Source organism: Macrosteles quadrilineatus, unplaced genomic scaffold (genome assembly GCF_028750875.1).
Source record: "Macrosteles quadrilineatus isolate MER2022 unplaced genomic scaffold, UCM_ALF_1.0 Scaffold_9__3_contigs__length_116548681, whole genome shotgun sequence".
NCBI lineage: Eukaryota > Metazoa > Arthropoda > Insecta > Hemiptera > Cicadellidae > Macrosteles > Macrosteles quadrilineatus.
Genome location: NW_026542602.1, coordinates 79,147,026 through 79,171,236, shown reverse-complemented (window position 1 = coordinate 79,171,236; position 24,211 = coordinate 79,147,026). Strand labels below are relative to the sequence as shown.

Genomic DNA, 24,211 nt, shown 5'->3' with positions numbered 1-24,211 from the left:
ATACTGTTACTCACAAGACGGCAAATATACAAAAGATGGTAAGTGGTGATCGATTTCGATCGGACACTCCAAACATCATAGACCCAATCCAGAGGAAGGGGGTATCCAGAGGACAAGTATCCATAGGAAGTAGGTATCCAGAGGAGAAGTATCGAGATGGAAGGGGTATCCAGAGGACAAGTATCCAGAGGGAAGGGGTATCCATAGGACAAGTATCCATGGGGAAGGTATCCAGATGAGAAGTATCCATAGGATATAGGTATTCAGTGGAAGGGAGTATCCAGAGAATATATAAGAAGTTTCCATAGGAAATAGATATCCAGAGGACAAGTATACAAAGGAGAGTTACAAGTATCCAGAGGAGAGGTATCCAGAGGACACGTATCCAAAGGAAGAGAAGTATCCAGAGGAAGAGGGTATCCAGAGGAATGGGGTATCCAGAGGACAAGTAACCAAAGGAAAGGGGTATCCAGAGGAAGGGGGTATCCAGAGGACAAGTAACCAAAGGAAAGGGGTATCCAGATGAAGGGGGTATCCAGAGGACAAGTATTCATAGGAAATAGGTATCAAGAGGAAATGGGTATCCAGAAGGAGGGGTATCCAGAGAAAGGGGTATCCAGAGAACAAGTATCCAGAGGGAAGAGGTATTCAGAGGACAAGTATCCAGAAGATAGATATGGTAAGTATCCAGAGGAGACGTATCCAGAGGAACGGGTATCCAGAGGATAAGAAGTATCCAGAGGATAAGAAGTATCCAGAGGAAAAGTATCCAAAGGAATTGAGTATCCAGATGGCAGGTATCCAGAGGACAAGTATCCATAGGAAATAGGTATCCAGAGGAAATGGGTATCCAGAAGGAGGGGTATCCAGAGAAAGGGGTATCCAGAAGAGAGATATCCAGTGGAGAAGTATCCAGAGGAAAGGGGTATCCAGAGAACAAGTATCCAGAGGGAAGGGGTATCCAGAGGACAAGTATCCAGAGAGATGGGGTATTCAGAGGACAAGTATCCAGAAGATAGATATGGTAAGTATCCAGAGGAGACGTATCCAGAGAGGACGGGTATCCAGAGGACAAGTATCCAGAGGATAGATAAGAAGTATCCAGAGGAAAAGTATCCAAAGGAATGGAGTATCCAGATGGCAGGTATCCAGAGGACAAGTATCCAGAGAATAGATAAGAAGTATCCAGAGGAAAAGTATCCAAAGGAATTAGATATCCAGAGGACAAGTATCCAGAGGAGAAGTTTCCAGAGGAAAGGGCTATCCAGAGGAAAGAGGTATCCAGAGGACAAGTATTCAGAAGACAAGTATCCATAGAAAATAGGTATCTAGATGATATAGGTATTTAGAGGAGAGGTATCCAGAGGAAAGGGATATTTAGATAAGAAGTATCCAAAGGAGAGGGGTATCCATAGGACAAGTATCCAGAGGAAAGGGGTATCCAGAGGACAAGTATCCAGAGAGAAGGGGTATTCAGAGGACAAGTATCCAGAAGATAGATATGGTAAGTATCCAGAGGAGAAGTATCCAGAGAACAAGTATCCAGAGGATAGATAAGAGGTACACAGAGGAGAGGTATCTAGAGAAGAAGTATCCAGAGGAGAAGTATCCAAAGGAATGGAGTATCCAGAGGAAGGACAAGTATCCATAGGAAATATGTATCCAGTGGACAAGTATCCAGAAGATAGATATGGTAAGTATCCAGAGGAGACGTATCCAGAGGGACGGGTATCCAGAGGAGAAGTATCCAGAGGAATGAAGTATCCAGAGGAATGGAGTATCCATAGGAGAAGTTTCCAGAGGAAAGGGGTATCCAGAGAACAAGTTTCCAGAGGGAAGGGGTATCCAGAGGACAAGTATCCAGGAGATAGATAATGGTAAGTAATTATCCAGAGGAGACGTATCCAGAGGAACGGATATCCAGAGGACAAGTATCCAGAGGACAAGTATCCAGAGGATAGATAAGAAGTATCCAGAGGAAAAGTATCCAAAGGATAGATAAGAAGTATCCAGAGGAAAAGTATCCAAAGGAATGGAGTATCCAGATGGCAGGTATCCAGAGGCGGAAGATGAGTTTTGATGTAAACTTGAAATATACCTCGAAATTTTTTAGTAAATTGTGATTAATTTATTTTAGTGATGAGTAACCGACAACCTAAGAAAAACAAAATGTTTTAGTATTTTTTTTTATGTTTATATGTTTGACTTTTACTCCATCATTATTTAATTTTTCTCCATTTGAACAAGCTTAAAGTTAACCAGCTAACTTTTTTCTTGTTACTTATATGATAGGCCTACATATTATATGACACATAAAATTATATATTTTACACGATGAGTTGAAAATTGTTTGCAATGTCTCCATGGAAACAAAATTGCTAAAACTGCTGCTATAAAAAACGGATGATTATTTTCCTTAACAACTAAAAATTTATTGAAAATATGCGATTTAAACACCGGTAAGAGCCATTATTTCTTTTTAGGAAAAGTACGAAGCTATTCGTTACAACCATTTGTCACTGGTACCACTGCAAGGGTTTATTACTTTTGAGTTGTGGCTGCATTGACTCACAGCCTGGGCATTTGTTTTAGCTTAGTATACCTACCAATAAAATATGTATACTAAAACAGCTAATTTGTAAAGTTTACTCCAAGGGGCTTATTAATCACCCTCTTCTGTTCTCTGCTCTCTACATATATAGTTATACATTTTAATCAACTTGCTTAGCAGGCTCAGCACCGGCCGTCACATTGCTCAGTATGTAGTCACGAGACACCCGGTAGTGAGTGTTAAGTAATACTGACAAGCAAGTATCAGTGTCAAACATACTTCTGAAAAATGCTATCAAAACATTTAACTATCTCTAAATTCCCAATTAAAATGATATCCCCTAAAAAAGTCAAAACTGTTTCCTTTTTGAAAGCATGTTAAAAGAAGCCAACTGCAGAAAACTTTTTTTTTAGATACATTTCATGAATAGCTGTGGTTATTATGATGAGCTACCGTGCTACCAGCTTTTGGTTGCCGTGGAGACCATGAGCTACAAATCATTAGCCGTATAAAAAAAACTTTCATGATTCAGTATTCTAATTATGTTGAAAAGCGCGGATGCACATAGTGTCTGTATATATCAGGGTCATTAAAACTCCGACAAAAGTGTTTTTTTTCCTATCTGATGACAAAGCTTCCCGATTCTGTCTGAACAACATTGACCCTCTTCAGTGTGTATACGTGTTGCGATATAAAGAACCTACCCAGGACGCTATGACATTAAAAATCAGCACACGGATGGTTTTTTACCTATAGGTTCACAGGAAAACAAGAAGAGAGCAAACCTCATCATTTACTCCACGGTTTAACTACAGAGCCACCTTCACTAGAAAATGTCTTTTGATGCCTTAAAGGTTGGGTGATGGAATTCATTTTTACCAATTTTTTCCATGCGGAAAAATTTCCTATGAATCTTTTGTAATAGCTAAGTGACAAAACATTATGCCCACTATCATATTAACGGGTCATATATCTATATCTATATACCAAAGATTGTAGTGTTGAGTTGAGTTAGAAGAGATAAAGCTATAATTGTTTTACTTATTACTTTATTTCCTTATAATCGTAACAGATGAATGAGTGTCGTCCATTGACTTTGGTCCTTAGAGATTGATAATTATCTCTCTACAAGTTCTGTGTAAGTCTTGTTAACAGTATTATATTTTCCATTTAAGTAGACGTTAAACATTTCCTTTAGTACCAAGCCCAATATTCATAACAACACTAAATATTGAGTTTCGTTGTCATGAATCATACTCTTACTTATTTTTTGTATAGTATACAATGTGATTATTGCAATATTTCAGTTTTATATCTGGGGTCAACATTTATCATAATAGTTATAACCGTACTTATTTCATGTTAAAATAGAGAAAATTATCCTCTACAACTAAACAGTTTGATATTTGCTTGAAGACAACTATATTTTCCTTGAAACGCATTATTCCTTTCTGTAATACTACAACACAAGAAATATACTCCCACGGTGTTACCCGGTGACAAATGGTTGTAACAAATGGGCCGATACTTTCCCTAAACATCACAAGCTGCTTCTAACTGGTGAGTAAATATAAATTCGGCAGTAGAGTTCTTGCTTATAGTGGAAATGGCAAAATAAATTATATTTTTTATTTAAAAAGTTTTTTTGTTTCTAAACTTATGGTTAATGATAGTAAAATTTACATAATTCTTTACATTTAAGTATGCTGGTATTTAAGCATACAGTACCAGGCGTGTTTCTGTAGCAATATAAAGTCTTATTGGTGAAAGCAAGGCGGTATTTTCTTACCAACAAGGCGAACTCCAGCTTACCAAACTTTTATGTAGCAATTAAAACAAAACATGGATCCAAGTACAGGAAAAGGACAAACTGTACAGACAAAGTTGATGAAACTGTTCCAAACCACAGACAAAGCCCACGAGTAACCAGCGATGTATAATAACTCTACATCAAGTTATTAGATCGAGTTATTAGAGGAAGTTATTAGACATCGATGCGAGTGACGTGGTTGTATAAATTTTTACGAATCATAGTTTTGAGCATCTAGTAACCTCGTGTAACGCTTACATAGAGTTACATTAAAAATAACCTGGCAATTCACCTGAGCAACTTCATAAAGCAGAGATTAGTTGTAAACAACTCTCCCATTAAGTTTCCAAACCAATAGAACTTGTTATACAAAGGCAACAAGACCTTAACACTTCAAGTCACACTACTGGCCTCAAAATGTATTTTCAAATACGTTCTAGAACCAAATAAAGTCGAGTTTATAAACTGAATATTACCGGCAAGCCTATATCGAAGTTTTGATTGTTTCTTAATGTAATTTCAGTTCTGTGATGGTTCTAGATTAAGCCACAAACTGTATTGAACTGCCAAACCGGAACCAGCAATGACCATTGCAATCCACAGGTGTGGGTTAGGGGTTTGCACCTGTATATGAAGGCTTGCAAAACTGCTATAGTTTACCTGTCTCTCAATAATTACAAAACTTGTTTTAGATTCTAATTTAAATATTTCTGTGTATTTGGTATTTCACTAGCTTATATCATTGACTATTGGATACAGAAGCTAATATGTAATGTCACAGAACACGTATGCCATAAGGGTTTAGTTTTTATGTACTACATTATTTATGAAATTCACTATTTTCAATATACATGCATCTTAATTTTATTTTACAGAAATACTAGCTGCAAAACCTGGCGTTGTCCAGGTCAAAATAAAGTTCACAAAAAAGGTTATAAATTTTTATTTTTATTTTTTTTTATAATACTGTATCTAGAACGTAGCTGATTCAAACAATCAATACCTCAGATGAAAAAACTTTATTTCTAGGCGTATTTTAAAACCAAGATATAAAAAAATTACTAAAATGAAAATGGTGTTACATATCATTGATTGCAGAAAATTCTTTAAGTAATTATAATTATTGATAAATTGAGATTTAACGACGTGCATCAGGTACGTCCGATCTTAATAACCAATAACTCAAATTTTTTAATTCAAGAATAAAATTATGAAAATCGGTAGGGCAGAAGAGCCGAACCTATTAGGAAAAGAAATCCCATTTATTATAAATTTCAGTTTGACAAACTAATGTATCACTTTAAGAAACTAGTTTCATTAAAACTCGGTTATTTTTCGTCCACCTTATTATTAGCACAAAAAGGTGAACGTATGACGATACAAACATACACAAAAAGATCAAATCTTTGGTAACAGTAAATATATACACTAGTATGTTTCCAAATACTGCATAAATTATTAGCCTAGCAAATTTTATAATGAACAAAAACTATTATCATCGCTATAGCATACCGACTATTATACAGATTGAATCATCATGTGTGTAGTGTTTTATTAAAAGATAATAATAACTTAATATTGAAATATTGTTCAAAAAGGATGATATACTTTTCTTATTTATTTTATATTTTATTCATAACACAAATTAAGACCTTAGTTTGATAAAATGATAGACTCCTGAAGGGAAGATGTCTCTCGGCAAACCTCACGAGCGTGAAATATGAATAAACAAGTTGGTATTTCATTTGAATTATAATTGAGAGGATGTAGTTTAATATCTGTCAGAGTAAGGACAAGAGATTCATACTTTGATCACGTAATAAGTTCCTGACGCTTAGGCGTTATAACTATATAAACCTCAGGTGCGAGAAAAGGTAATAAAATCACTGTATTATTGCATCCATGTCTCGCCTGTATTGTATTGTATCATGTATTGACGCCTGAAGATAGCTTCGTAGAAAGTCGAAACTAATTGCGACATCATCAGTACAACGAAGAATGTATCTACAACAATTTAATATTGTGTAATTCGAAGGCTAACATCACAAATTAAAAAATAATGTTAACGCAATGTTGATAAGAGTTATTTGTTCACGACCGAGTGAGGGATACATTGGTAATAAACTAGATGCAGACATGTTCACATGACCATAAAACATGTGGAGGTAGAAGAAGCCATAGCCCTCCCACTCCAGCGAACCGCAAGCAATATAGCTGAAAGTAATGTAAACGTTGAGTTACTCAAGTCAAATTAGTGCATCAATGTTTTTCGAGATACGTTCAGTGTTGGTAGTTTTTGTGTGATTTGGCCTTTTGTCATATTTTAGACATGTACATAAATAACTTCTTGATCAGCATTGTACGTGTCATTAAATTTATGGAAAGTAAATAAAGATACGTCTTATAACACTTAAAACATATATATTACGCTTATACTGTTACTCACAAGACGGCAAATATACAAAAGATGGTAAGTGGTGATCGATTTCGATCGGACACTCCAAACATCATAGACCCAATCCAGAGGAAGGGGGTATCCAGAGGACAAGTATCCATAGGAAGTAGGTATCCAGAGGAGAAGTATCGAGATGGAAGGGGTATCCAGAGGACAAGTATCCAGAGGGAAGGGGTATCCATAGGACAAGTATCCATGGGGAAGGTATCCAGATGAGAAGTATCCATAGGATATAGGTATTCAGTGGAAGGGAGTATCCAGAGAATATATAAGAAGTTTCCATAGGAAATAGATATCCAGAGGACAAGTATACAAAGGAGAGTTACAAGTATCCAGAGGAGAGGTATCCAGAGGACACGTATCCAAAGGAAGAGAAGTATCCAGAGGAAGAGGGTATCCAGAGGAATGGGGTATCCAGAGGACAAGTAACCAAAGGAAAGGGGTATCCAGAGGAAGGGGGTATCCAGAGGACAAGTAACCAAAGGAAAGGGGTATCCAGATGAAGGGGGTATCCAGAGGACAAGTATTCATAGGAAATAGGTATCAAGAGGAAATGGGTATCCAGAAGGAGGGGTATCCAGAGAAAGGGGTATCCAGAAGAGAGGTATCCAGTGGAGAAGTATCCAGAGGAAAGGGATATCCAGAGAACAAGTATCCAGAGGGAAGAGGTATTCAGAGGACAAGTATCCAGAAGATAGATATGGTAAGTATCCAGAGGAGACGTATCCAGAGGAACGGGTATCCAGAGGATAAGAAGTATCCAGAGGAAAAGTATCCAAAGGAATTGAGTATCCAGATGGCAGGTATCCAGAGGACAAGTATCCATAGGAAATAGGTATCCAGAGGAAATGGGTATCCAGAAGGAGGGGTATCCAGAGAAAGGGGTATCCAGAAGAGAGATATCCAGTGGAGAAGTATCCAGAGGAAAGGGGTATCCAGAGAACAAGTATCCAGAGGGAAGGGGTATCCAGAGGACAAGTATCCAGAGAGATGGGGTATTCAGAGGACAAGTATCCAGAAGATAGATATGGTAAGTATCCAGAGGAGACGTATCCAGAGAGGACGGGTATCCAGAGGACAAGTATCCAGAGGATAGATAAGAAGTATCCAGAGGAAAAGTATCCAAAGGAATGGAGTATCCAGATGGCAGGTATCCAGAGGACAAGTATCCAGAGGAAAGGGGTATCCAGAGGACAAGTATCCAGAGAGAAGGGGTATTCAGAGGACAAGTATCCAGAAGATAGATAAGAGGTACACAGAGGAGAGGTATCTAGAGAAGAAGTATCCAGAGGAGAAGTATCCAAAGGAATGGAGTATCCAGAGGAAGGACAAGTATCCATAGGAAATATGTATCCAGTGGACAAGTATCCAGAAGATAGATATGGTAAGTATCCAGAGGAGACGTATCCAGAGGGACGGGTATCCAGAGGAGAAGTATCCAGAGGAATGAAGTATCCAGAGGAATGGAGTATCCATAGGAGAAGTTTCCAGAGGAAAGGGGTATCCAGAGAACAAGTTTCCAGAGGGAAGGGGTATCCAGAGGACAAGTATCCAGGAGATAGATAATGGTAAGTAATTATCCAGAGGAGACGTATCCAGAGGAACGGATATCCAGAGGACAAGTATCCAGAGGACAAGTATCCAGAGGATAGATAAGAAGTATCCAGAGGAAAAGTATCCAAAGGATAGATAAGAAGTATCCAGAGGAAAAGTATCCAAAGGAATGGAGTATCCAGATGGCAGGTATCCAGAGGACAAGTATCCATAGGTATCCAGAGGAAAAGGGTATCCAGAAGGAGGGGTATCCAGAGAAAGGGGTATCCAGAAGAGAGGTATCCAGAGGACAAGTATCCAGAGGAGAAGTTTCCAGAGAAAAGGGGTATCCAGAGGGAAGAGTATCCAGAGGACAAGTATTCAGAGGATAGGTATCCAGAGGAGACGTTTCCAGAGGAAAGGGCTATCCAGAGGAAAGGGGTATCCAGAGGACAAGTATTCAGAAGACAAGTATCCATAGAAAATAGGTATCTAGATGATATAGGTATTTAGAGGAGAGGTATCCAGAGGAAAGGGATATTTAGATAAGAAGTATCCAAAGGAGAGGGGTATCCAGAGGGGAGGTATCCAGAGGAAAAGGGTATCCAGAGGACAAGTATCCAGAGGAAAGGGGTATCCAGAGGACAAGTATCCAGAGAGATGGGGTATTCAGAGGACAAGTATCCAGAAGATAGATATGGTAAGTATCCAGAGGAGAAGTATCCAGAGAACAAGTATCCAGCGGATAGATAAGAAGTACACAGAGGAGAGGTATCTAGAGAAAAAGTATCCAGAGGAGAAGTATTCAGAGGAGAAGTATCCAAAGGAATGGAGTATCCAGAGGAAGGACAAGTATCCATAGGAAATAGGTATCCAGTGGACAAGTATCCAGAAGATAGATATGGTAATTATCCAGAGGAGACGTATCCAGAGGGACGGGTATCCAGAGGATAGATAAGAAGTATCCAAAGGAATGAAGTATCCAGAGGAATGGAGTATCCAGATGGCAAGTATCCAGAGGACAAGTATCCATAGGAAATAGGTATCCAGAGGACAAGTATCTAGAGGAGAAGTTTCCAGAGGAAAGGGGTATCCAGAGGAAAGGGCTATCCAGAGGACAAGTATTCAGAAGGCAAGTATCCAGAGGGAAGAGTATCCAGAGGAGAAGTATCCAGAGGATAGGTATCTAGATGAGAAGTATCCATAGAAAATAGATATCCAGATGAAATAGGTATTTAGAGGAGAGGTATCCAGAGGAAAGGGATATTTAGGTAAGAAGTATCCAGAGGAGAGGGGTATCCAGAAGGGAGGTATCCAGAGGACAAGCACCCAGAGGGGAAGTTTCCAGAGGAAAGGGGTATCCAGAGGACAAGTATCCAGAGAGAAGGGGTATTCAAAGGACAATTATCCAGAAGATAGATATGGTAAGTATCTAGAAGAGAAGGATCCAGAGGGAAGGGTATCCAGAGGACAAGTGTCCAGAGGATAGATAAGAAGTACACAGAGGAGAGGTATCTAGAGAAGAAGTATCCAGAGGAGAAGTATCCAGAGGAGAAGTATCAAAAGGAATGGAGTATCCAGAGGAAGGACAAGTATCCATAGGAAAAAGATATCCAGTGGACAAGTATCCAGAGGAGAAGTTTCCAGAGGAAAGGGGTATCCAGAGGATGGATAAAATGTATCCAGAGGAGAGGTATCTAGAGAAGAAGTATCCAGAGGAGAGGTATCCAGAGGAAAGGTATCCATATGAGAGGTATCCAGAGGATAAGTATCCAGAAGAGAAGTATCCAGAGGAGACGTATCCAGTGTAAATGATATACATAGGATAGGTATCCAGATGAGAAGTATCCAGTGGAAGGGTATGCAGAGGATAGGGTCCAGATGAGAAGTATCCATAGGAAATAGGTATCCAGAGGAAGGGATATCCAGAGGAAGGGATATCCAGAGGAAGGGATATCCAGAGGACAAGTATTCAGGTAAGAAGTATCCATAGGAAATATGTATCCAGAGGAAATAGGTGTCCAGTTGAAGGGGGTATCCAGAGGACAAGTATCCATAGTAAATAGATATCCAGAGGAGAGGTGCCTAGAAGAGAACTATACAACGCTATATCCAGATAAGAAGTATCCAGTGGAGAGCGCCCTTATATTCTTCGAACCGCAACATTTCTATATCTTTATATCCATTATATCCATAGTCCTTCAAACTATTTCTCTCTTTTCTCTTCATTTCATTATCTTGCCCCAATAACTAATTTTTTTTGTAGTACTTAATAACTTCATCTTATATTTGAATAATTAACACTTTATTTCTAATTATGTCTTATGAAAGTTGTAGGTAACTTTAAATTTTTATGAATCCCAGTATGGATGTTACTGATATGCCCTTTTATTGACCAACGTTGTAATTTTAAACAAAAATTTCTTAATTATCTAAGTCTGACCCAACTAATCTTACACTTATTTTTGACGAAACGACCCACCACGTAGAAATCAAATCAAGTTTTTTTTTATTCTTCAGTTTTCATAACAAATCAGAGCTGAAATTAAATTGTTAGGGTCAGATTTCAAGAGAATGACAATTTGTCTTCTTCAAAAATATATTTTTCGTTTGAGAATATATGTGGATTTAATATTGATAATAAATGGTAGAGCTAGATAGCCTGTTCCTTACATCTGTGATGTTGTTTATAGGTGGGTCCGAAAGGGACTGAATATCTTTCACATATATTACCGAAATATAAGAAACTAAAATAAGTTTTCACATTGGTTATAATGTTCGTACTTTCGGGATTATTTTGACTTACCACTTACAATTTTCAAAAGTAAATATGTGGAATTAGGTTTTCGACTATTAACACTATTTTTTGCATTAAGGTGTACAAAATAAAATATTGCATTTTAAAATCCGGTCATATTCATGCTGACTACTACCAGAGCATATTGATCGAAATAGTTGTTATTAGGCCCTAATATGTACCTTTTTCATGTTTTACCACACGGGAAGAGCTCGTAGAATATTCATATACTCTTATATTGTCTAAGACTATTCATCTTTTAATAGTAGTGTTGAATGGGTAACAATTTAAAGTACAGATTTAAACTGTGTACTACTTTTATTGGAACTCACGTTTAGCTGTGAACATACAGCGGGGCCTCAAAATAGATCCATTTTATTTTAATGTCAGCCTATAGTAAATGTACGACCGTTCCCGGTGACGAAGGTTGGTATAGAACCATAAATGGCGTCATCAATATAAGGGGTTCTTTCTCGACATTATGTGATTAAGAACGTCTGATATCCACGAATGTACCACTGGTCGGAGACTTCTTAGAAGATCTGAGTCCACTTAAAATTAATAAAAACACATTTGTTTTATGACCATAATTTTACTGTTTAATTAAAAAGTGGAGGTTGGCTTTTCCTCAGGATAGGGATCAAGAAGCAATATAAAACTGTATCTAATTCAGAACAGGTACTGTACGGACTAAGTTAGATTTTCTTTAAATCTGTAGACAAAAACATGACTTGCAATGGAAAATTCTGGCAGTTTCAATCAAAAAATTAACCTTGCTTTCAACCGATTGAACGCTAACAAATTGGACATTTGTAAATTAAATACTTCAACAATAAAACAACAACTTTGAAAAAGACTTCTAGTAACAGACGTGTTTGTTAAGTAAAAGACTTGAGCCTGGTTGGAAGTGAATTGAGGGCTGATTACCACTCAAGTTATTAGTAGCTATATCTACATACTTTCCATTGCAAAAGTCTATCCTTATGGTAAAGCCTTTCCTCCGTAGTCAATGAAACCTCTAACCTAGTTAGAAAGTTATATCGAAGATTACTAATATTTTACTAATATATTCCATTTTGAAATTCTTTATAGCTTAGGTATTTGTCTAACACCACCAAACTCTTAACAAACATTTAGACCAATTTTAATTTGGATTTTTATAAACTTTTTCTTGATAAACTAACATTACTCCTTTTTGCCACATAGAAAGTTATAAAAATTAATAAAACAATGATTAACAACCAGCCAACCTTTATAACCTTCTAAAGATAGGATGTATTTTCTGGAAAATTAATGTGTAGAATTATATAATTGAAGATTAAATAGATGATTCAAAGCCTTGTATACTCATTCATTGCAACGAATACAATATATTGAATCTGTTAAATGTGTGTGATAGTTGTTTATTATTGTAGCTGAGCTATTTTGGTTTGTATTTGAGCATAGCTAAGCCAACTACATACAAACTAACAAACTACAGTTATCTATTAATGCCATGAGTGCTTCGGGGAAAACACGCTATGCTCCTATTCAGTGCACTTTAGTGCAGAGCTGCATCAAGTGGGTACAAATAACTTTTCACATGTTGGTTTTGTATTGTATAATAATTTAATCCGTTCTTTGGTGAGGGCAAATTTAATTAAACTATAATTGTAGTTTTAATAAGGACAGGATGTTTTAACCAACACAAGTTACAGGTACAGAGTAATTTTATTATTATGCTTGGCATTTTGCGCGATTGTTAAGGGACAAAACAAGCTCATAAGTTGGCGTCCTTGCTTCCTTTACTCCATAACAGTCAGCTGATATGCATTACTGCATTGTAGTCAACACGGTTTGGTGTTATTGGAAATTGGGACAGTAAACATCTTATATCCAGATCTGTAGAGTAATTTAATATGTTTTATCTATAAATATGTTTGCTTTAACGGTTCTTTAAATGCTTTTTTGACATCCAAAAAGTATACAATTGCATTATTACCTGAATAAAAGAAGTTCCCCAAACAAGTTGCAAGAAAATTTCATAATTTTTTGCTTTTGGAAGTTTTAACTATGTAAGTTAAAGATTTACATTGAAATAAGAGTATATTCGTAGTTCCGTTATTGAGGTGTAGCGAGAATGGAAAAACACAAAAAAATCTATAATAATCCTAATACATGTCATCCTAGGACATGATATTGCTTTTAATAAAAAGTATTACTGTACATTACTATTTTATTACTATTACTATTTACATGTATTGTATTATAAAATATTGCAACAAATATAAGGACCCGTCTGTCTGATAAAAAAAACTAAAAGTAAAACATTCCATAAAATCTTACACCTTAATAATGAATTAAATGATTTTTTGTGGAAAATGTTGAATAATTATTTTAAGTATGTCTATTATTGCTTTGTGGAGAATACTGTAAACATATAGTTTATTACAGTTCCCAGTATTTAATATTAATTCTTACAAATTTCATATAAGTATTTCATAATTATTTGTTCATGGTTAGCAATAAACGACGATTATTGACTCTAGTGTTATTACTAAAGTTGAATAGTTTATTATACCATTTGTATCGTTATTTCCATACAACCACAATAAACACTGTATAAGCCAGTGATGTTTACGCATGATAATCCGAGGGTTACTTCATAATATAAGCTTTTTACCGTTGTGTATTGCATTTCCACCCCATAACTCCTCGTTCGCATTAAACCCAGTATTTATGGTTCGCAAACAAAATCAAGTTAATCCAGCTCTGAACATTCCCCTCAAATTTTAAGTCACCAAAATGACTCGATTTATTGTGTTTTTGGACATATATATATACTAGTTTGATCAAATAGTGTTTTTGGCCTCTAGGGATATCAAAAAGAAAAAGTAAATCGGTCCAGGATCTAGGTATTTCCTTGGAAACTACGTTAATCACCCTCCTCAAATGAATATTCGCTAAAAATTTAATTAACAGCACAACCACACAAATATAATCAACAGAAGCCGAAAAAATAACACAAATTATCTTAATATACTTTAAACTATTAAGTAAGACAAAACAATCGGATACAAGACAACAAAAACACATGCGAATTGTTAATCAGAGTAACATGGGTTCGGCATCACTCATTTCATCGTATTGGTGTTGATAAAACAAGCGTAGCAATTTGTAATCCGTCGTTGATTTTAAATAGCTATTTATGTAGAGTTTCTTGAGTGTTTCATAGTTATAGAATTTAAATGAAACTGTAGTAAGAAACATTACAATATGTTTTAGACTGTGAAATCAGTTAAATCAATAGGCATTTATAATTCTTTTGTATAAAAAAATATAATAATTACGCTACTAATAACTCTTGGTATCTTGGTTCATTGATAAATCGGAACTATATTGGACCTCTAAACACAATAATAATTTTATACATGCAATTTTTCACATCGTATAACGCAAAGTTTTTTTCCCCCGAACCTAATTTGTGATTGTCTATAACTTAAAGATGTAATTCATTCTGATAGGATGTATGTACCCATAAATTCAGTTTATTACAATGATTTTATTTCATTTAACTTTTAATACAACTTAGGTGGTTTGTTACTCGCTTTGTATTTCATATTGATTATGTTCAAATTAGATCTTCTCTGCACCATACTTGAAAAAATGTAAGAATCTATAATAGCAAACACTTACAGTACAAAGGTCTCAGGTTCAGTTCAAATCAGTTATACAAGAGACACACATAAGGCTAACTATTAAAAAAGTCCAATGGTCTTACATACCATTTTATCTTGTACAAAGTGTTAAAATAAATTGAACTTTGAAATAGAAAATAATAAATTGTAATGCTCATAGTTTAATTATTTAAATAATTTCACAACATAAATTGCATAGCATAAATTCCAGCTTGTTTTATAACTCGAGTTTTGCAACATTTCACACTAGGTGAGGTAAGGTACACCGAGCAATATATTGGTATATTGGGTCGTGTTTCCAATTGAATTACTCTATGGTACGCACCGATGTGGAAAGGCATTTCCCACATATTTATTGCTTGGGTTTGTCCGGCCTCTATTTTAAATTGCCTTTACAACCATTATTTTCTTATATTGGCATTAAGTAATTTTCTGGTTGTAAATTTGAAAAAATAATCTGGTTCATATTTAAAGAGCGGTTGATTTAATTAGGCTTATTATGATTGTATTTGTAACTTTTTTTACTATGTGTCATTTTTCAATACCTATCTCATTAAACATCAGTATTTTGGTTATTTAATCTAAAATGGCAATTATTTGCATCTATTAATTTTAATAACTCCATCAATGCAACCCATTTTGGTGTCAAAATACACAAAAGTACAAAACAATTACTATTTGTTATGATTTACGTGCTTATTCAGGCACGTGTTAAAGTTCCTCTATACTCCCTATTGTTATTGTACACAAAATAAGTCTTCTTTATTTTATCATCACCCATTTAATCGTCAAAATATCACAATTCACAGCAAGTGACCTATTAACTGTTTAATATGATCAACTAAATAGCTTCTAGGTAAGCAGTAATATGTAAAACAAAGAAAAAACTTGAAAACATGTGTTTTTCTAATATTTAATCCACACATTGTTTGGGTACAGTGGGTAAAACGTAAATACTTTGCTGAAAGAGAAGGTACAGAAAATTAATGAGGGATAAAGGAATGTTAAATCCAATAAAAATTCCTCTCACCTTTTAACAGTATTGTGGTGAAGGACACATTTTTCTCCACTCCAACCTCTTTTACCTTGTATTTAAGATTTATGAGTAAATAGTGTAGTTTTAATTGTAGCGTTGGCTTAACATGTTTTTAACTTTTGAAATGTACACGTTTTTATTTTCCAAATATTCGAAATAGCGTATACATGTAATAGTTAATGAGCCCCCTTCCAAACACAATTCACTACTCCTCAGCAATCCACTAAAATACTCAGAGAATATCCTGCATTTTTCTATTGCAAATAATTAGTAATGCTGAATATGTTTTTTTATCAGTCCAAAAATTTGTAAAATAATAACCAAACTTCTTCGGTTGACATATCCTAGTTTCAATGTCCTGTTAAAAGAAACCCAATACTTCCAGTTTTGAATTTTGTAAGATTAAATTGAATTTATTTTTAAAAGGATTTTCTTTCTCGGATTTAAAGTTCCTATGATAACAAAGTTTTCAATAAATATGTCTTCCACTAAACTTCTTATATTTGTTCCTCTGATAAAAAGGATCGTGTTTTTTATATATTTTTTATCAAATAGAGTCATAACTTTTAAAGGAGACTGACATCTAGGTCATAAATAGTATTAGCTAGGAAATAGATAGTAGCTTCTTTCCTTTAATAGAATTTTGCTAACATGTATTGAGAAATCAAAACTTGTTTCTCTTGGTGAACCTTAAATTAGTTATAACATATCTGATCTCTATCTATTTTTCCCAAGAATACATACCCAAAAGGTAATATGAACTAGAGGATGAATTAATTTTAATAGAAGAGAATGTAGTTTTAAAGAGGAGAACATGAAGTATTGATTTGTGAGGAATATGATGTTGTTCAATTACCATAAAGAGAGGCCTTTATTGTCATTATATACCGAGCAGTTTCAAATATTTTAACAAGCCCTTCTATGATATTTGGCAAGCAGTTGTCGTGGATTAATAAGCCACTCTTCATAACTTTTTGGAATTAAATCCTTAAAAAGTTCAAGGTTGAAGGTTTGACAAGTAAATTAATTACAGATTAATCCTTAAGCCTTAAAGACATTAAATGCAATTTAATTTCGTGTTACGGTTCTTAGAGTTTAAAAGAAATTAAGTGGAGATTTCATTTCAGTCTTGTCTGATGTACGCCAGGTTGATGTGCGCCGTCCTGAATGATTGATTATAAAAGGAAATTACCTTTTCATGCTGAAGTTACTTCAAACTATTAATAAGATTAACTTATTAGGTTAATATAGTTTTGCCACAATGTTGAAATGAATATCTAATATTTTGACTTATCTAAATCAGCATTGCAACAGTGTATCCTAATAGTTTTTACAGCTTCTACATGTTTTTTAAAGAATGGAAAAATGAAATTGCTTAGTATATGCAAACCCCTAAGTTAATGCATTCAATAATTTTAGTAATGTAATTAGAGTAGTAAAAGCTTTATAACTTTATGAATTGGGATGCGTTGAGCGAGGATTTAGAATTATATTTGGCTTTTCCTATATAATGCCCATTTCAATTTAAGCGTATTTAAAATAAATCAAACACACTACCTGCCCATTATTGCTAAATCGTTTCTTTTGGTTTCGTTCATCTTCGTTTTAATAAAAAATAAAAACGAGATGGAATAGACAAGTGTGCGTTAAAAATATAAAAAAGTTTTAATTGCGTCTACAAGATTATCAAATTTGTTAAGGAACATAATTTTGCAAATAATGGCTAAAACTTCTGAAATGCACTATGAACTAAAAGGTTTTATTTTGAAAAGAAAATCGTGTAGGGTGCCAGTATTTTTGTTTGAAATTCTTCGTATAAATCCAAAGTACTATACATAACAGATGTAAGATACACAACCGTTCTAATTAAGTTTTAGGTGTTGACTGCTTTAATTTATTTATTTCGTTGTTTTTAATTTATATAACCAAATCTAAATTGGAACATAGCACAGATTGAATAAATAAAATGAAACAAATTGGACAAAAACGGCAATATAAAATACATAATGAATTATATAATTAGAAATTTCTTGTTTTTGTTGACATTTGAAGGAGCTATTTTTTTTAGCAAATTACTTTCTGTAATTGTAAACCACGTCGCCAAAATGACTATGTACACAGACAACGACTCACACCAAAGGTCAGATACATTGGCCATGCAAGTATTACGGACCTCAGCTTAAACTCCTTCAATTGGTAGGGGAAACGGAAGCCTGGCGAGCTCTGGCCCTAATCCGGGGTCGAACCCTTTTACGCTTCATTAGGCTTCAGTTCGCACACCAACTAGCTTTCCCTCCAAGAATACCTCTCTCCCCAAAAAGTACCTGACCCGTGGGTAAGAGAGGAGGATGACTTTGGTGCTCCGGTGGGGGAGGTAGATAGGCCTAGGCTTCTGTTGGACCATCTAACCTCTAAAACTGGTTAAACACGAATGTGAGATAATAATAATAAACTTTACGCATTACCTCGAAACTTAATTGAAATTCAAAATTATTTTTAAAACAAATAACAATTAAACATATTTGATCAAGTTGGTATAGTTTATTTCGTTATTGAACCAAACACATAAATTTTACCTACGGCCGTTATTTAAAGTAGCTATTTCAGTACAGTTCTTAGAATTGAAAAGTATCTCATAACAGCATTGTTTACTTTCATAACAGCATAGTTTTACTCATAACAACGGGTAACGGACCAATGAGGTTCAAGGATTGAGAGAGGAGAAGTAAAATTGTAATGATTCGAATTTCAACTAATCAGCTGTTCAGGCCAATTTAATTGTTGATTGGTCCAATTAGTGTTTGATACAATGTTTTTTTGCATCACTATCAGTGACAATGAAAGGTTATGAACGAAAACATAACCTCTCTTAAAAGTTATGAGTAGTGGTTTTTAGTATTTAAAACACTTTCGTAGGTAAAGTAGTGTACACAACTCGCGTAAATAGTGTTAACGACACTCGTAGAAGTTTTTAAGGCATTCGCCAAGGCTCGTATCTTAAATTTTCTACTCGTGTCGTTAACACTATCTTTACGCAATCGTTGCGTAAACTACTATTTCAATATACCGTAGTTTTAAAGGATATATTGTAAATAATAAAAATATGTGTGACTCCTCTAAATAGCATTACTATTTTCATAAAATATATAGAAGACATAGGTATGATATTTCTGAGTAATTCAAGACAAGTTAGTTCCTGATTTAAGTTGTCTCAAGAGGTTGTTACTCGGCATATTGATTGAAACGTATGTTACAATGTTTACTACAAAGTATTTACTTTAACCATCCATTAAATATACTCCCCGTCCGCTTTAACTATGCTAAACGTTCTAGGTATAGTATAATTGAACATTTTGTTCTCCCATGAACACAATGAACTTTTTTAAACATAAATTAAGAGTTTATTTTATTATTGTCTAGGTTCATAAATGTTTATTACTATGCATTTCACAATTTTTCATAAAGTCCATAAAGCTTATTTTGAATGGTGTCAAAATAGTAAGTTTTTAAAGTTGACAAAATGAATCAATAATACTATTTGCAGTAGAAATTAAGCAATTAAACTCCTCAGCACCAAGAGCATACAATTCTGACTTTTTTAATTCCCTTCAGTTTTAAGTAAAATCTATCTTTCGAAGGTATAAACCTTGATCATTAAACCTTAGTATTAAGTTTTAAGTTATCAACAGATTTGATTCTTGGTCTGTTATTGATACGTTTAAGAAGTTTTATTAATGTATTTAATTGAAAATTTAATGTAAACAGAACTTAACAAATAAAACAATACAATTCAATTTGAAAATCTCTGACCAACTACGTAATTACTATGCCAATCGCACTGAGCTGTCAATTAAAATGCATGAGATCGGAACATGTCGTCCTATTGAAACGTTTAATATACGGGATTGCCCGTCTAGTGTGTAAACATCATGTAAATAAATACTTGAATTCAGAGTAGTTTTGGTTTTATTAGTAATTTTTTAGAAACCTTGGTATAGTTTTTGTGTTTGAGAATAAAATAATTGGGAAAACACAGTTGTACGACAGACAGAAACTGGAATCCTAAGTGAAAACTTTTGTTCTGTAATATACCTGTAAACTTGGAAGAATATATTCGTCAACCTGTCTCAAACTTTGGTGTATCCGAAGTGAAAGTTACTAGAGTTTGTTGACTTTTTGTAGGCAGTTGGATACTGTAAGCTTGACAATCATAAAACAATTTACTATGGTTGATCAAATCGTCTCGTATAGACGGGGTTTGACATTGTCTCACTCTACAGTGTTCCTAAACCACCAGGGTTCCTAATATCTTATCTCCGAAACCAGCTTACAAGACTGCGTATGGATTATAAGCTCGTAAGTATTCTGGACTTTAATTACCTGTTGTTGTAGTTAGTTGGAATATGGTTCCCTAAAGTAGGTAACTAGGTTGTTAGTTAAGGGCCTTTGAGGATTATAGAATAAGAATAAGTATGAATTTATTTATTATAATAACCACATGAAACATCGTGCAAGGATTTATTTATTACTTTAATATACATAAAAAAGCTGTCCATTAAAGGCATGGTATATCTTACAGTACTTTTGGAAAATTTCGCTTAAGCATGTAAACCTATGTGGAAGGAGATAGTGGGAAAAGTTTTCTGATCAAAATATTACGTACCGTATGTAGTTTCAGAGTGAGCAGTCCGAAGCTCCAGGTAGAAGGGCAGTATATGTAATGTAATGAAGAAGTATCTTAGTTTAACTTAAGTGGTACAAATGTTTAAATTAAATTTTCGTGAGAAAAGCCACGACTGGGCAAGCTAGTAAATTGTATAGTTCTCATCTCCCCAACCGTCACGTTAGCTAAACATCAACCTTTCTTCTTTTCCAAATTGACATTTTCGTTGGATATTAACATTTAATTCCACTATCAATACATACGACGGTTTAATATTCACGAGATTCGTTGGAGCTTTCACTTTGTCTTGATATTGCTTTAGACTTCAGATATCTGGAAAAACCTCTTCCCTTAACAAAACACATTGATTTCTCCAGTATGACAGTTGCTACTGTACAGGTATGGTTACAGTTACAGCATTGGTGCAAGTAACCTAAAAAATTTACAAATACCTAAAAAATGATGACTAAGTTTTTAAAAACTTGGTTTATTTTTGTGTTTGAGGATAAAATAATGGGGAAAAACAATTATAATTTCTGTTGTACGAAAGACAGAAACTGGAATCTTAACAAACTTTGCTGTAATATACCTGTAAACTTGGAAGAATATATATTTGTCAACTTGTTTCAAACTTTGGTGTATCTAAAATGAAAGTTACTAAAGAGTTTGTTGACTTTTTTAGGCAGTTGGATATTGTAAGCATGACAATCAATTTAGGCCTACAATGGTTGATATTTTAATTTAATCACGTAATTATCATTACCTAGAAAGAGTTTTTACAGTTAGTTGCTTTATAAAAATGTTGGTGTCTGCTTAACTCCATAACTGGTGTTTTTGGCGTTGATTCTTTTTTCATTTCATTTTTGTAATTCGAAATCAATTTTTTTCTATAAGGCTAAATACTAAATATGTTTATTAGTGCTTACAACTGGCATAAATATCACGATAAGGAAAAAAAGCCGATGACGATCTTATGATTCCTGATTTATGATACGGTTGTTTATTAAAAAACTTTAATCAACCGGTTACTGTAGAGTTCTATTAGGAAGAGGAAAGGTACGTTAAAACCCGTATATATCGAATTGACGTTTATTGATGCTGGCAACTGTTTTGGCCAAAACCAATTCAACAAGTTTATAGGTAAATAAACAAACAACAGCTTTGAGGATTAAGCTTCGTTAAATGCAAATTTACCTGAACCGAATAAAATCCGAGGGTTTTGTTCATGCATTTCCAAACGTTTTTCTTTTAGCGGATTTCCCATAAAGGGAAATAAACTATTACCGTGGGTCTCATGGTAAGACCTGGTCCTGGGACCGATTTACTTTTTTAGATTTGATGTCCCTAGAGGCAAAAACACCATCCTTTCAAATTAATCTGTGCAGGTGTGTGTGTGTCCGTTAGTACGATATAACTCAAGCAAAATTCATCCGATTTCGAATTTATTGTGTACGAACGTATAAACCTACGGTTGTTCGAACAAGTTCGCGAACCAGCATGGTAGGACCATGGGAACGGAGTTTTATGGGGGTTTTACGGAGTAAAAATAGATTTTTGTAATTATCGATCCTCAAACATAAGATTTCCCAATTTTTCTTGAAACAATTCTGAAAAGGTAACAAATAATTTAGTATATTGAAGTGTTTTTGTACGGTTATTGGTTCCGGAAAAATTCTAAAAATTGTAAATTTTTATGGGGAATTAGTAAACAGTTTCAGTTTGCTTGTTTATGGATATATTTTGATCAAACTTGGCAAATGTATTTATCTTATACTAATCCATTCAAATATAACAAAAAGAATGTGTTTAACCCCTCTGTATATGAAAATCTTGGTACTCATTAAAACTAATGTTATGTAAATAGATTTAAGTGAAAATCAAATCAGGCAAATGGAAATTCCTTTGTCCGCAGGTTTGCTGCGGAAGGGTATTGTATTAATACATTCGTCGTAAAATATCCTAAATCGTGTGTAACGTTTGTTACAAGTATAAACAATTATTCCTTTCCATATACTAATTATATAATATTTTTCTGTAATACTTGAATTTATCTTATGACTTCATAATAAAATATTTCAACTAAATCTGTCCTTGAATCAGTTTTGAAACATCAATTCTTAATAAAGGCATTGCAAACACAATTTTGTAGTAAATAGCTACGGCTAGTAATGTATTATACCAAAATACTCTGTAATAAAAAAAAATACCTCGTGGGAAATACTCAATGCACTTTTCATCACTTTAAACTTCAAAGTTCAGTTTCATTGCACTGATTAAACAATTATTTTTAAAGCCCAATGGAAACTAATTGCATTCTATATTCCTACCAAGCTATGTCAAACATCAAATCCTAGCAAATAATCGAGCAATATTTATTGACTCCTGGGTAAATTACAATTCATTAACGTGTTTCATGTTTGCAAACAAATATAAATCCAATCATGTTCGATATGAAAATAGAAAACCGCCTGAATAGTGGTATTTACATAGCTCACTTGATATAAGCCTATTAGCTTTATTACAATTTTAACTGAAACTTAGCGTATCACAGTTTGATGAGCTTATATTCACTTTCATTACGTAACGCTGCCACTGCATAGTGGTAATAAAATACTTAAACATTTATTTTTTTATCAATGAATATTATTTTATTATTTTCTTCTACCTCAAACAAACAAGCTTACTTTCATATGAGACGTGACTTCAACATAAAATAACAAGCACTAAGACGAAAAGCTAAATGAATATTTTAACAGTGATACTGTCGATCATGGCAGTACACAAGTATTACGATTTATTAAATATAGTGTTCTCAGGTGTAATGTGTATACAGGTATTTTATACACACCTAAAACTGTACACATTAACTGTCTATTTTTGTTGGTGTTTAAGTTTCATTAACAAAAATATAGCTGGTTCTGAATCCCTCACTTTAATTCATGTTTTTAATTTGACAATTGTTCTGATAATAACTAAGTAATCAAATTTAGAGTTAGTTTCAACTAACTATACTTATTTTGAATTTGTGTAGTGAAAATGTAATTAAAGATTTAAAAGGTTAACATAGTTTTTCCAACTATAATATTTCCCACAGCCTTCCTTGGCTAGTCGTAAGAGGCGATAATACGGATTGGGGTGTTTCTCTTCATGATCCCAATTTTCTCTGAGGTCAAGTTCTCGACTTTAGGGACAAGTGGACCGGAGTATTCTGATCAATTCGGGAGTTTCACACTACAGACTGCCCAACTGTGTGCGTAAAAGTATTTTCCTTCCCCTCCCTTAATAAATATTATGTTATATTCTAAATTTTGGATTCAATCATTAATGTGATGACAATTTTATAAACATTTTAAAGGTCATAAATCCAAGATTATTTCGTTTTAAACAGTCCAATAAGACACAATCAAAGTGATTAAATACATTAGATGGCTCATTGAAAACATCTCAACAGTAATGGCAATCTAAAACAGTGTAGTTCTATGCTAAGAATAGATTAGTTTAGGTACATTATCAAATAGAAAAACACAACTGCCCGATCTACAAACAATGCAAAAATTGAAATACATATTAATTTTGAAATCATTAAAACTATTTAATTATTTAAATACTTTTTTATAGTTATTTCCTATCAGATGCAACAGGTTAAGATTTTTTTATGGAATCGTGAGCTGAGAGATTTTATGTACACG

At 34.2% G+C, this 24,211-nt stretch overlaps 2 protein-coding genes across 2 annotated transcripts; both read left to right on the top strand.

Moving 5' to 3' along the window:
- Positions 1-576: 576 nt before the first annotated feature.
- On the top strand, positions 577-1,317 carry LOC129003592 (uncharacterized). Its single transcript, XM_054431890.1, has 2 exons — positions 577-714; positions 823-1,317. Exons 1-2 carry the CDS (start codon positions 577-579, stop codon positions 1,315-1,317), a joined length of 633 nt encoding a protein of 210 aa, XP_054287865.1.
- A 6,846-nt stretch (positions 1,318-8,163) lies between these two features.
- LOC129003591 (uncharacterized) lies at positions 8,164-9,211 on the top strand. Its single transcript, XM_054431888.1, has 3 exons — positions 8,164-8,363; positions 8,553-8,790; positions 8,855-9,211. The coding sequence occupies exons 1-3, from the start codon at positions 8,164-8,166 to the stop codon at positions 9,209-9,211; spliced, it is 795 nt and encodes a 264-aa protein (XP_054287863.1).
- Positions 9,212-24,211: the final 15,000 nt, after the last annotated feature.

What these genes read in the sequence shown, in the direction of transcription:
- LOC129003591 (XM_054431888.1), top strand. Translation starts at nt 8,164, where the DNA reads ATGTATCCAGTGGACAAGTATCCAGAAGATAGATATGGTAAGTATCCA. An exon ending in AAGGGGTATCCAGAGGACAA is followed by an intron (nt 8,364 to 8,552) that starts GTATCCAGGAGA and finishes TGGAGTATCCAG; the next exon opens with ATGGCAGGTATCCAGAGGAC. An exon ending in GGGCTATCCAGAGGAAAGGG is followed by an intron (nt 8,791 to 8,854) that starts GTATCCAGAGGA and finishes TAGATGATATAG; the next exon opens with GTATTTAGAGGAGAGGTATC.
- LOC129003592 (XM_054431890.1), top strand. Translation starts at nt 577, where the DNA reads ATGGGTATCCAGAAGGAGGGGTATCCAGAGAAAGGGGTATCCAGAGAA. An exon ending in AGACGTATCCAGAGGAACGG is followed by an intron (nt 715 to 822) that starts GTATCCAGAGGA and finishes AAGTATCCATAG; the next exon opens with GAAATAGGTATCCAGAGGAA.